This window comes from Hemicordylus capensis, chromosome 5 (assembly GCF_027244095.1).
Source record: "Hemicordylus capensis ecotype Gifberg chromosome 5, rHemCap1.1.pri, whole genome shotgun sequence".
NCBI lineage: Eukaryota > Metazoa > Chordata > Lepidosauria > Squamata > Cordylidae > Hemicordylus > Hemicordylus capensis.
In genome coordinates, this window is record NC_069661.1 from 91,985,027 (window position 1) to 91,999,794 (window position 14,768).

The 14,768-nt window shown below is 40.5% G+C and overlaps 1 protein-coding gene across 4 annotated transcripts in view; it reads right to left on the reverse strand.

Moving 5' to 3' along the window:
* The window catches only part of MICU3 (mitochondrial calcium uptake family member 3), a 103,971-nt gene that overhangs the window by 86,728 nt on the left and 2,475 nt on the right, over positions 1-14,768 (reverse strand). For all 4 annotated transcript variants that reach the window (XR_008308642.1, XM_053256321.1, XM_053256318.1 and 1 more), the window contains exon 2: positions 3,266-3,419. Coding sequence is in view for 3 of the 4 variants with exons in the window: in XM_053256321.1 (XP_053112296.1) it covers positions 3,266-3,419 (154 nt within the window). In the remaining variant the exon portion in view is untranslated. The remainder of the gene's footprint in view (positions 1-3,265; positions 3,420-14,768) is intronic.

Consider the following 14,768-nt stretch of genomic DNA (forward strand, 5'->3'; position numbering starts at 1 on the left):
CGTGCAAGAACCTCTAGTACTAGAAGATGAAGTTAGATCAGCATTCCTTGATTGATTGATTGATTGATTGATAGTTAAATTTATATACCACCTTTCATCGAAACAATCCCAAGGCAGTTTACAGCAAAATTTAAAAACAAGATTATAAAAATGATAGTTAAAATCTTAAGCTAAATTGATGGAATAGCTACAGAAATATGGCAGGCAACAGAAGAAGTATCAGTCAAGGCTCTAACCAAACTATGCCAGCAAATTTGGAGAACACCACAGTGGCCAACAGATTGGAAGAGATCAGTCTACATACCCATACCAAAGAAAGGAGACTCAACATATTGTGCAAACCACTGCACAATAGCCTTAATTTCACATGCTAGCAAAATAATGCTCAGGATCATCCAACGCAGATTAGAGCCCTACATGGAAAGGGAAATGTCAGATGTTCAAGCTGGTTTCAGAAAAGGCCAGAGAACAAGAGACATCATTGCTGATGCACGCTGGATAATTGAGAAGGCCAAAGAATACCAGAAAGCAGTCAATATGTGCTTTATTGACTACAGAAAAGCCTTCGATTGCATCGACCATGTCAAGTTGTAGAATATCTTTAGGAAAATGGGTGTCCCAGAACATCTCATTGTTCTCAAGATAAACCTATACACAAGACAGGAAGCGACAGTCCAGATAGAACATGGTGAAACATACTGGTTCCAGATTGGTGAAGGAGTAAGACAAGGCTGTATACTTTCTCCATATTTATTCTACTTACATGCTAAACCTATTCTGAGAGAAGCTGAATTGAAAGAAGATGAGTGTGGTTTTAAAGCTGGAGGAAGAAACATCAATAACCTGCGCTACACTGATGACACCACTCTGATAGCTGAGAATGCAGATTATCTGCATGCTCTAGTAATGAAAGTCAAGGAGCACAGTGAAAAAATGGGACTACAACTAAATGTCAAGAAGACTAAACTAATGACAATGGGTACAGCAACCAGTCTCAGAACTGACAATGAAGACATTGAAGTGGTGGATAGCTTCTGCCTTTTAGGATCGACCGTCAACAGTAAAGGATCCAGCAGTCAAGAAATACACCGCAGACTAGCACTTGGTAGGGTTGCAATGAAGGCCTTGGAAAGGATATTTAGATGCCATGATGTGTCTACACCTAAAAATATCAGAATTGTTCTGACAATGGTTTTCCCCATGACACTCTATGGATGCGAAAGCTGGACTTTGAAGAAGCAAGATAGAAAAAGCATTGATGCTTTTGAACTTTGGTGCTGGAGAAGACTTTTGAGGATACCATGGACAGCCAGGAAAATAAACAAATGGATCATAGAACAAATCAATCCAGAATTTTCACTCGAGTCACAAATGACCAGGCTCAAACTATCATACTTCAGAAACATTATGCAAAGACTCAGCTCCCTTGAGAAGTCCATAATGCTGGGGCAAGTTGAAGGAAAGAGAAGAAGAGGACAGCCAGAAGCAAGGTGGATGGACTCGATTACGACAGCAATGACTGCACCAGTGAGAGACCTTAAAGGCCAAGTTGAAGACAGATCATCCTGGAGAGAATCTATCTATGTGGTCGCTAAGAGTCGACACCAACTTGACGGCACTTAATCAATCAATCAATGTTTCTCTAAGTATGTTATGTTTTAGTTTCTTAATAAATCTTGGTGGTGTTTCTTTTTTAACTTAACCTTTTTAACTCAACTCAACTCAACCAGATAATCACTTGGGCTGAACTTCTTTACCAACAGAAGTTTACCTCTGCTGTGTGAGGGTTTACTAGAAATGTTTCTCCTCACACCCCTCAACATGTATACCCTTAATACCTGTTCCAAACTGCAACCAATTTTTAAAAACATGGAGCTGCATTTGCCCACATTCATCCCTCTCTACCAGTGTCTCCCTCTCTGCTGTTTTCCCCATTGTCTGTTTTAAACTGTAAGTTCCTTGTGGGCAACGAACCATCTATTTTTATCTGTACAAAAGGCACCATTATAAACAACAGCTTTAACTTCTAAAGCATTTTACATAATTTCTCTCAATGAGCACAAGAATCATGAAATGCTCCTATCCTGTAGCCTCGTGCTGGAGGATGGGCCTTTGTCCCATCCCCCAGTGCAGTCTCGAGGAGTGCATTGATTGGTTGGGGCTGGGCAGAGGGTGTGGACCACGTGCTGTTTGAGCAGCTCCCTCATTTCCTCTTCCCTTTCCAGCTTGGCCGGCTATCCTCCCTACCTCCCCTAGGCACAGAATGGGTTCCGGCTGGTCATCCTTTTGGTGGCCGAATAGGAATTTTTGCCCCTTGGCGTATTGGCTGGGCTGGGGGGTCTTTTTGCCTACTCCATTCTGCATTTCCTAGTTTTAGTTAGTTAGGTCAACCAGGCAGGTACCATGCAGGCTGGGTGGAGGTGTACATAGGTTTGAGATCGGTGAGCACCCTTGGGCAGTTTGGAAAAAGGTGGATTGGACAATCGGTCTCTAGAGGCTTGGTGGCTCAGGGACTTAGATTTGCCAGGAAACCTGCTTCAGAGCTTCATACACCTTAAAGGCTGCGCAGCTCGAGGTGTGTGAAGCCCTAGGAGTTGCCATGACCCTGACGGGTTGACAATGAGGGGGATGAAGCGGGTTTATCCCGCTTCTATCCTGAGTCAGGGTGTGGCTCCCATTTTTGAGCATGGGCAAGGACAGCAATGTCCAAAATTGGCCTAGTTAGGCCCGCACTGCAAGGGGGGTGCAGTCTGCTTCACACAGTTTGCTGATTTTACATCAATAAAATTTGGCCCTTTTACCCAAGCCTACTGCATCTGCGTATTCCTTGGGACTGGGGTGTGGAGACAACTAATATTTCTATTTTTATTTTGTTCTTGATTTGGCAAAGCTAACTGGCTTAAAGTTTGAGAACTTCATAGTAACATACAACTGCAAAAGATGTATGATACTGAAACCGGGCACATACAAACAGGCAAGCTATACATTTTTGAAGAGTAAGATTTAATGAGCACTCCTTACAGCAGCCACTGGGGATATCCATGAACTGTGGTTCGAGCACAGTTCGAAAGTGGGGACTGGGAGCTTTAAGAAAGAAGAGAGCAGGTCCTTGCACACGTCCTAAGAATCCGCATGTGGCGCCAACAAGCACATGGTGTATACTCTTAATGCTCCTGGTCCCTGCTTCCAAACTGTGCTTGAATGGAGATTTGAATCGTAGTTCGTGCACTTTTCTAGCAGCCACACTGGGAAGGACCACACTTACGTCTTGGTTCATCTTTTGTAACAGCTTGAATGAAATCATATGGTGTCATGAATAGCTGCCCTTCAAATTCTAAACTGGCGAACATACGAAATCGCTGCTCCCGTGAAGTTGCATAAAGATCCAAATCTTCATAATTTGATCTGTTTTCTGTGACCTTTCAAAAGACAGAAGACACCAAAAAGAAAAGTACAAGCAGCTTCAGTTATTTTGGTTCTTTTGGTTTTTCTAAACAATCTCTTCCTGCCTCATGCTCTAAATTGGCTCACCTTATCTTCACCTCCAGTCCCACAACCTGCTTCCTTAATCACAGAATTATACTCCCCACCGCCCCATTATAGGTTAAATCTATTTAGCTGTAAGGGTATGTGACAGTTATCTGCATATAGTTTTACTGTAAACAAAGGATCTATTTCAGAGAATATATTAACTATCATTACCTATTGTTACAGGTGTGTCGTTTGGCTACATTTTTAAGGGGCAATCAATCAAGAAACCTTCTGACAAAGCATGCTGTCTTGTTAGACACGACGCTTCTTTAAAGGAAGTCATTTCCTCTTTCCATAGAACAGCTTGGAAAACAAGGGAGAGAAAGAACTTGCCTCCCACCATGTAGCAGTATTAGGGCTGCTATGAATGTGCACTGCTCTGTAACAACAGTAGTAGAAGTGTGCCCAAGTCATGCAGATTCAAACATTTTTGTGAAGCAGAACTGAAATCACACCCGACAGACTGAGCAATGAGATCCAGGAAAGGACAAAAGCACTGGTGAGGTAATGGGTGAGAGTCAATAAGGGTCCAGTTTCTATTCTTACTTTTGGAGATTATCTGATCCAAATCTCTTAGTAATTAGCGGCAAACCTCAAAACTTTCATGAAAGCATATCCCTATCAAAAGATTTTAAGACTTTTGTTTACTAATCTTCTTGGCAATCTTACAATGATGTTGTATCATGTTATAGCTCAGCACCTTTACAAAACTGGACACAGCCATTTCTCTCAAGCAAACTGTCACGAATCTCCAATTAAAGCCATTATCGTACTGTTATGAACAGTGGATTTTAGTTTACTTGTATTAATTTCCAGATCTTGGTTAAGCCTGGGAAGCCTGTGTTACAAGTTTATACTAGACCTAGAGACATGAAGCTTGGGCACCATCCTTAAGTATTAGCCTATCTATTTATAATAGTAGGAAAACAATTAATCTATTTGGACACAAAAATCACATCACATTTTTTAGACCAATCCCATGGAATCATATGGAACACATCTTAAGGGCTACAACTATAAGCCTTCAGTATCTACAACATAACCTCAGAAACAGTATTTTATTTATTACTTGTTTGCATTTATCCAAGGGGCCCAGAGCAGTGAATATAGTTATGCTTATCCTCAAAATAACCCTGTGAAGTAGATTAGAGTGAGAGATAAATGACTTGCCCAGAGTCACCTAGCAAGTTTTATGACTGAATGGGGATTTGAACTCAGATCTTCATGGTCCTAGTCCAACATTCTAACCACTATACTGGCTCTGTATCTAAATATCTAGCTGACTACTCCATTCGCTCAGATGAAACTCTGATACTTTTCTAAGATAGAAGCAGCAACACTATTCATAGTTATTCAATAGAACTGCATTGATATAGGCTATCATACTTAACTTTCTGTTTATTAGTTCAAGAAATGCATCCAGTGATGTGGATGTTCTAGAAAATTTTGAATCAGACCCCCCACCCCCAGCCCCATAAACTATTCTGGAAAAATGTCCAATGCTAAATCAGATCCAAATCTATTTAGAGTATGCTTGCACTTATATTCAGAAAAAATGTTTTATATTTCTCAAAAGTTTTTTTAAATGAAACACTGAATTGGGGGGGACTAAAAGCACACTTATTTTTTATTCAAAACAAGTTCAAGCTCTACCTGGAAATTATTTATAATGGAATATTCATACATGACAACTCGTTAGCATAAAAAAGTGCTTATACTGTTTAAATATTAAAGAACAAATATTGGGACACTGAAAGCTGTCAAGATAGTATTTTACCATGCACAAAGAATTATTATTTTATTCAAATTAAATATGTATGCAGGCTTCCTATGATAGTTACTTGAAAAAAATTAAATTACAACTTTGGAACTGTCCAGTTTTATAGTATCTATTAAAAGTATTAATTTTATGAAACAATGCATATTTGGAAATGGAATTTTTTCCATAGAAAAGTACATCAGCAAAAACATTTCCACCCAAATCACTGAGTAACTATTCAAATAGATTTTACTTTTGGTATTCCAATATCCTAAGCCTTGTTTCTAAGAAACTATTTTATGGAATTACAGAATTGTTCTTCATTATACCAAAGTCTTATACATTGGGAAGCCACCAAACAGAAGAAAAGCACACTTAGTACTATTTGATTATTTTCCAGTTTCTTCTAGCCAGTACATTCTCCCATGTAGCCCATTCTACTATCACCACCACCAATATTTCTCATGCTTTTCAAAAGATCTCAAATTGGGTAACATTAAAAAAACACCCTGATTTTGGCAGAAAAATCTCTAAAGATGAAACAAACATCTCACATGTGATCTAAAATAAATAAAAGTATCCCTTAGGGTACTTGCACTTATCCTAAGCATCAGTACTTCACATGGCAGTATGAAGTTCAGGTACAAATGTCCTAGGAGAAGGAATGAGAGGGTAGAGAAGGGGTCCTCTTCATGAGAATGAAGTCACTTTTCACAGCCGTGGAATAGGGGAGAGTTCCTTCAGCTGGAAGAACTGTTTTTCTTACTGTTTGGGGCATTTGGAAGGAAAACAATTCCTTTCAATAAGGGAGTCCCCATTTTAAAAGCCAAGTGAAATTATTATATTGTATTGTTTTCTAAATGCAGAGTATTAGGAAACAATGAGGACAAGTGCTTTTGTTGTTGTTTTAATACTTACAGTTTGAGGCCCAATAGAAAGCAATGGTGTTTGTGGTAGAGTTTCCCAGCTAAGAAAATATGGAACACACACTTTCAAGCTTTTTTTCTCAACAAGGCTATTGTTTTCAGGACTATCTGCTAATACATAATTTAAAATATGGCAGCAGGGATTAGGCAATGAACTCCCAATGTCAGCATAAGAGGACATCTGGTATGTTTGCATTGGTAGCCTGCCATATACCATGGCCTAGGTCAGATGCTGCCATTGGTACTGCTTCTGAAGTAACTGGTACAGTACCAACACACAAGGAGCATTTTCAGGCTGGAGAGGAGATGGGCAGGGAGATGAAGCTACCTATAGTCCATAATGTGGCATCCTACATACCATGAGATTAGCTACATAACTGCTGGCATCTCAAGCTTGCACTGGCACTAGAAAAGGTAGCAGCAAGGGAGGAGGAGGAGGACCTTGCATAGATCTTGCTGTAGTTAGACCACACTGGAACTAGAGATAGGAATAAACTGCAAATGAATGGGTGGGGGGGGGGAGGAATCTGAGCAATATTAGCCATATATTCACTGGTCATGGGATCACTAGGGCTTCCCTAGTTAGATTCAGGGCCAGCTCTACCATATTGATAGACGGGCAACCATCTGATGCAGCAAAACTGAAAGAGCTGGCCTCATTCTGAAAAGAAGGCATGAGTCAAGGCTCTAACAGCGCTCGTGGCATGGATGTGAATGGCGAGTATCCCTGTGCACTGAGAGTGTGCTCCAGCATCTTCTGCAACAGTGCTGGCAATTATGGGATACACATTAGTTTGGTCATATGTGCTGTTGCTCACAATGAAAAATATTGTGCCTAGAATTAATCTATCCATCCACAGTTTGTGTATAAATATAAAAGATTACAGTACACATGAGAAACTCAAGATTATGTACAAAATATCCAACTGAAGACACTAATCTGAAAGCTAGGAAACTGTGCATAAATATAAATATGTGCACATTTATATGTGTGAACATATTAAAAAGTCCACACAAATCCTAGGAATTAGGATTGTAACTTTTAGTCAATTAATAAATTAGATCAATCCTTATTAATCAAAGGGCAGACTTTTCTTAAAAGTTAATTATTTTCAGTGCAAGTATATACATAAACTGTGGGTGAGAGCCCATTCTTAGAGGAAGCATTCTCTGTTCTCTCCTAAACACAACAGAATGCCTCTTCTAAGACAGTGCATGCTACAACACATACATGCACCATCTAACTGTGGAAAGAAAACATTTTCCCTTCAGAACTGTTTATTCATGTGCAAGTTTACTGAATAGTATTTAAGATTACTTACTCCCTAGTCAGCTGAGATTAAGAATATATAAACAAATCAAAATTGCACTTTCATAAAGAATATCAGAAATATTACTACAGAATTTCCCAAGCTTTCTGTATATTATGAAGCAACACTGAAACTATAGCTATGCCTCACATTTAGTTAAATTCAGGTAAAGCATGACATCATTTTTCTTCCTAGATTAAAAAGAAGAAACAAATGGTTCATTGCCAAGCATAGATCTCATGTTTCCTTAAGGTCAGTGACTCAAAAGCTTCACTCTAAAGCAAAAAATGTGATTTTCCCACGGAGAAAAGGCTGAACACCAGGTAAAAGATCTACTGCATGGAAACTGATGCCAGTAGTGCCTAAGAGATGTAACTCAATAATTATATCTATTATCAATAGTCTAAACAATGTATTCTATTTAATCCTCCTACCAACACCCATAGATGATCATGTCAAAATGTTTACAAGTTTAAATTAATTATATTATCATGCATTATTTCCCCAGTGAAATTAAGAATTCAGATGAGTATGGAACTATGAAAGAAAAAACATTTTTACTAAAGAAGGTACTAGCTGCAAGTAGAATTTGGCACTTTATTTTTGTACAGAAATGCTATTACACCAATCCAAAGTAAAGGAGACACACAATTACAGTTCAACAGAGAGAATTCAGTTGAATTTTATATTTCAATTAGGAATTTAAACATTATGCAGGCAATATATATTCACCCTAAACATCCATATCAAAGATGCAGAACATCCATCCTTCATGCCAAGTTCATATAACTTTTATCCAAGTCTGTTACAAAAGATTTTAAATGAGCAATTTTCACATTCCTTGATGCAAAGTAAGCATGTTTGAAATTAGTGTGATTCTGTACAAATGAAGAAAAAGAAAACAGCTTTAAAAATGGTTTTTGCTTTACGTGGCCTCAGGCTAATATAATATGCTCCCAAGTAGATAAAAGTAATATAATTTTGCATGCTGGGTGGCCAAGAGGTTAAACATCAAATTCCTAGTGTGGGAAAATCCCCAAACAGACAAAACTGTTTTGATGCATAAGCAAACTCAGGAATAGAGAGTATTGGTAGTTCTGATATTTGATTCTCCTTAACTATAACATTTTATATAAGTACTGTATTCTGAAATATGTCAAAATACATACTGAATATGTACATAATATACATTTTCAAGCTTGCTACTATAATTAGGGGGGAAAGAGTCAAATATTGGTAATGTGGTAGTTCAGATGCATTTTTGCAGTACCTGTACCAACACAATAGGAGGGTTCAGACAATCCACAGAAACTAAATAGGAAGGAATCGGAGTTTCCCAGCAAACATGTGATCCTGGCATGTGCTGCAAGTTGCACACATTGAGGCGCTTCACACAACACGTGTGAAGCGCCTGACGGGGTTCTGCAGGGAGAGTGGGCTTAGCCCGCTTTTCCCAAAGACGAGCAGCTGCTCGTAGCTGGGTGGCTGGATCAGCCACCCACACGGCTGCTGGCTCTGTCACGAAGCCAGTGGGGATCACGCTGCCCCTGGAAGTTCCAGGATGCCCTGCACGATCACTCTGTTAACCTCATTTAAGGGGAGGGGGGCTTATGGTAGCTAGCTGCCGGGAGCCAAGCAGCTCCCACTACAGCACACAAATCGCCCCAAAGCAGGCTGGGCTCCTTTAGCCTGCTTTTGGGAGATTGTGGAAATAGCCTCACTGTGTTGTCTGAAGCCATCAATGTAGGGTGGAAAATGCTGGGTTCTCTCCACCTCCCAACATTCTCTGCTCCACTTCAAATGTTGGTTACAGATGTCGGATGAATGCCAAGCAGAAGGGGGAATCCGACATAGGTGGCTTCAGATGACAGAGAATGCATGCAACCTCTGGCTCATCCCAGGAGTACGTGCTCCCTGGGAACCTATAGTTCCCTCCTATTTTCTCATAGAAAAAGATGACTCCTTTCTGTGAATCATCTGTGCTTGCCCAGTATGTTATAGGGCTGTGCATGGAATCAAGCAGAGGTGGTTTAATGGCGGGGTGTGTGTGCTGCTTTAAGAGTGGGGGAGGGTGCACTTAACCTTCCTTCTGCTCTCCCCCCGCTGGTGATCCTTTTTTCCAAAGTTAATTGGGTTGGCAGCATACCACCCTGCCGCCCCATTGCCTGGATACAACCAGAACTGACATGCCGGCGAGCACAGGCACGCCGGATACTTCCGATTGTATCTGGTCAACAGGGGCAACAGGGCAGAAGGGATTCAGGGAGGTACACTGCCACCCCAATGAACTGTGGAAAAAAGGAGTGCCAGCAGGGAAAGAGCGAAGGGAGAGGGAAAGAGCATCCTCCCCTGCTCCTAAAGCACCAACCCCCTGCCATCGAACCGGCTGCCTTTCGAACCAGTTCGGAGGCCCATAAAGGGCCTCCAAACTGGTTCTGTGCACATTCCTAGTATGTTAACCCTTTCCTGACAAACTATTTCCTGTATTAGGCAAGCATACAAGGTGTTTCACAGTATGGCCATTACAAATGCAGTGCAATATATTCACACTATGTGTGTATGTGTGTGTACACACACACACACACACACACACAAACACATACCACATTCAGTTGTTCCAGATCAGCAGTTTTCAGGACAAATATCACCATTGTACTGTGAATAAATCCTGTATGCAACACTATGATTAGATTTTCTAGATAATAATTCATTGCTTTAAGACAAGGTGGTACACTTATGCATGTCTACATATTACACACACATATATATTACCTTAACATGCTAAACTTTCAGTTTGTTTAAAGAACACTTTTCCTATCCAGTAGGTGAATCTTATTCAGATATCTCTAGACACCAGGGATGTGAACGAAGCGCTTAATGCACATCCACAGGGGCGGTGAGCAGGCACTTTAAATGGAGGGAGGCAGGTCTTACCTCCCTCTCCAGCACTCCTCCACTGCCCCACTGTGGTGCTGCCACTTCCAAACAGACATGCTGTCTCTGCAGATAAGACATGCTGCTCCTGGGGCTTCCTGCATGGGAACAGGTGGCAGCATCACGTAAATGGCATCCGTGCGTGCAGGGGAGGAATGGTTTTGATAATTTGAAAATAATTTATCTCAATCCAGAAGCTAAAACAAGTGTTCCAAAAAGGTTAGGTGTATTTCCAGCAACTTCACAGGAAACAAAAACACACAAAAGTAAGGAAATGACAAATGTATCCTCCAAAAAATGAACTGTTTAGCTATGAAAGCTATCATGCAGACATACAAAAAGTGACACTACTGCTAGATATCACAGACTAGCTATTCGGGACATTATTTTATCATTTTTAACAGGCTGCCTGTTAAGAACACCCCAAAACTGAATATTTCATTATTTGCATTGGTTAAAGATTACTTGATAAAGGTTTTGATATTTTATTTTTAAAAAAATGCATACATGGTGCAGAATTTCAGTGTAGAAAAACAAAGAGACACTTCTAAAGACATTTTCATCTATGGTCTTTAGAAGCTTTGGGCCTAGCAGTGTGCAATCTGGAAGCCGTCTTGCTATGCTAGTATAAGACTCTCAAAATCCTACATAGCATTTCTGACATAACCAAAGTCTCATGCATTCTCATTCCTCCCAATATCTCTGTTCCCACACAGCTACACTTAATTTTCCCTGAAATGTAGGAGACCAAAACGCTGTGTATTACTTCCACTGGATGAACCTCTGGCATATTATCCCATTTTTTTTCTCCTGAGAAACATTTTGTATTTTATTTTATAAAATATTTGTCTTAAACTTTTTTTTTTAAGGTGCAGGGAAGAGAAATCAAACCAAACAGAAAAATGAGGAGTAAGAATGACAGATGCCTTGTTGTTGCTTTAAACTCGTGAGGAGTAAGAATGACAAATGCCTTGTTGTTGTTGTAAACTCTCAAGCATGTAGAGTCCCATGAGACACAGAAGGGCAGCCATGTTAGTCTGTTGCAGCAACAAAACAGAAACATATTTTGGCAAGGCATGTATTTCAGAGCTTTAAAAAAAATTTATATATAAGTCAATAAGATAATACCCATTACCTCATATAATTCAGGCCAATATACTTATCCTTCAACACTACCCACACAATAAAGAGAGGAAAGATGATGAAAGAGCCATAACTAACATCCATATATGCTCATATATATATTCTTAGAAAAGCTAAGTCCACAGAATGCATTTCATATAGTCAGTCAATTATAATTGAAACCTCACCTAAATAATACAGTAATTTCCCAATTACAATAATTTCAGTTCATTATGCATATAATATGTGGAGGTAATCGGCTAGTGTGCCAGCTGTGACTCTTTCTCAAGAAGGCAGATCTGGCCACAGTTACTCATGCCTTAGTCTTGTCATAGCTGGATTACGATAACTCACTTCAAGGGTTGCCCTTGAAGAATATTCAGAAACTGCAGCTAGTGCAAAATGCGGCAGCTAGAAGTTTAGCCAGAGCTGCCTGCTGGGATCATATTACTCCCATTCTGAAAGAGCTGCACTGGCTATCAATTTGTTTCCAGGTCCAATTCATGGGATCTCTTTGCTTATATCTGATCTTCATTAAACCATGGTCAATACATTACAGACTTGCATATTACTACTATTGTTTATATACCGCTTTTCAACAAAAAAAAAAGTCCGTAAAGCTATTTATATTGAAAAAGAAGATGGTTCCCTGTCCCCAAAGGGCTCTAAGTCTAAAAAGAAACACAAAGGTAGACACCAGCAACAGCCACTGGAGCGACGGTATGCTGGAACTGAATAGGGTAACATTTTGAAAAGTGCCTCTTTGCTTAGCTAGCAAGGGCCAACACAGTCATCCAGCGCCAACCACAAGGGTTCTGTTCCAACAAAACCTCGGCATTGACAAATCTGCAGGAAATGGGTAAATTCAATAGGAAACATGGGGTTAGGGAACTGCGGTCGTGAAAAGACCGACAAATTAAAGAAAAAATACCAAAAAGCAAGCAAGCAAGCAAGCAAACAAACAAACAAATCAATGTCGTATTTGTACTTCATTCTTTCAGAACAGTCAGCAATATCAATTCTTTCAAGAGAATGTCAATAGCTTCCTCACTGTTCAAAGTCCCAAACTATAAATATATATATATTTAAAAACCTCCAAGCAGATAGGGCTGTATTAATAGCAGCATTATGATATTTTTTCCAGTTTGGTACTGCAACACCTCCTTCCCTCAATTTCTGCTGTATTACATTTGCCCTTATCCTTGGGGTGGGCCCTCTCCCCCTTAAAAGCAAAATGGGGAGATTACTGTTTGCATTATTTTTAACATTTTGAAGACAGTCACAATAGTATGTTGTCAGGAGGGGAAGAGAAATACTGTCAATATATTCATTTTAATTGCTGTGATTCTTACCATTTGTGATAATTTAGTTTGTACCAACAAACTAGTGTTAGTGTTTAGTGCTGAATTTACCTCCTCAGCCAGGCCCAGAGTGAATGTCATGGACTATGTAATTGTCTCGGGAAGCCTGCTTCAGTTTGCAGATCATTTGGAGGTTGTTCCCCAACTCAATAGTGACCACTTTCCAACTGGCCAATGCCTAAAATCATTTGTCCAGAAGGCCCACACTGAGGCTCTATACCAACCCCACATTCTATCTGCTGGAAGAACCTGTTGTATCGAATAGTCCACTCAGCTGGACAAAACAACAGAACTTATCTCAAAGTACTTCCTGCACATCTGCCTCTCCCTACTCTCAACAGAATCAAATAACCTAATCTTAGAGAGCTACACCAACCTATTGCGGGAATTACAGAAGCACTTAATCCATAACAGCACCCACCCCATACAACACCTGCACCTATCCAAACCATGGTTCAACTCAGATTGCATTCAAGCCAAAGCAATGCTCATCGCCAACTACAACACATCCAAAGCCAGTGTGAGCCCAGGGACCACGCAGGCTCTCCTCAAGCAGAAGAAGCAAGAAGCAATATAAACAACTACTTAAACATAAGAAAATAGTCTATGAAAGCCAGCTGGTCACATCTCATTCAAGCACTCAGAAATACAGCCTCGTCTCTCTTCCGGTGCATCACTGCGAACCACACTAGCAACGTCCTGATGCACCTGGACAGCTTCATTCCAGCAGAAGTCTGGGAACGGAACTTTGGTGAACTGTACAGAGAAGAATCAGACCTCAGAGGCCCCCGACATGATGTAGAGGACCTGCCTGCTTGGCCATTTGTGACAAAAGAGATCATGAACCTTATCTCCCAATTGAAACCTGGGAAGGTTCCCAGTGATGACCTCATTCCCCCAGAGCTAATTAAAAATAACTCAGCATGGAGGGTCCCCATTCTAGCCTCACTGTTCACATACATTGTCAGGCACAGCTGTATCCCCAGGGACTGGGGGCTAGCAGGTATTGTTCCTATCTTCAAAAAAGGTAGAAGGGATTACCCAGCAAACTCAGACCATCAGCCTGCTCAGCACAGTCAGTAAAGCTCTATGCCAGACACCTATACTGGAAACTAAGGGACTGGCTGGAACAAGAAAACCTCCTAGCAGAGGAGCAGGCTGGATTTAGGAAGGGACAGTCCACCATTAGCCAGTGCCTGGTCCTACAGCATTTAATCGAGAAATACACCACCTACACTACAGTCTCCCTTTATGCAGCATTTATAGATCTAAGTCTGCATTCTTCTCTACAGCCAAACTGTGGGAAAAACTAGAAATAGTGCTTGCTATTCCTCATTCACACCCTCCACAATGATATACCCAACCCATACGGGCTGCATACTGGCTCCACACATGTTTAATGTATACATAAACAAGATGGTGTGTCATCTAAACAACCTGGACTTTAATCCCTCCAAGCTTGCAGGAACACACATCTCCACCCTGCTCTATGTCAATGAGGCTGCAACCTTTTCTAAGACCACATATGTCTCAGAAGAACCCTGAGAACCCTCGCTCAATAGTGTAAGGAGGATCAACTAGAAATCAACTACCACAAAACCAAAATCATGGTCTTTGGCAAGAGACCAAAGACACACGCATGACACATAATGGCATACAACTGAGTAAGTCACATGCTTCAAATACCTGGGGGTAACCTTCCAGGCCTCTGGCACCAGGAAGACCTGGTGACCCAACCATATCACATGAAATACCCAGAGGAGTGCCGCCATCATCCTAAAATTCTTCTGCACAAAAGGATGACAATACTTACCCGCAGCCCTTA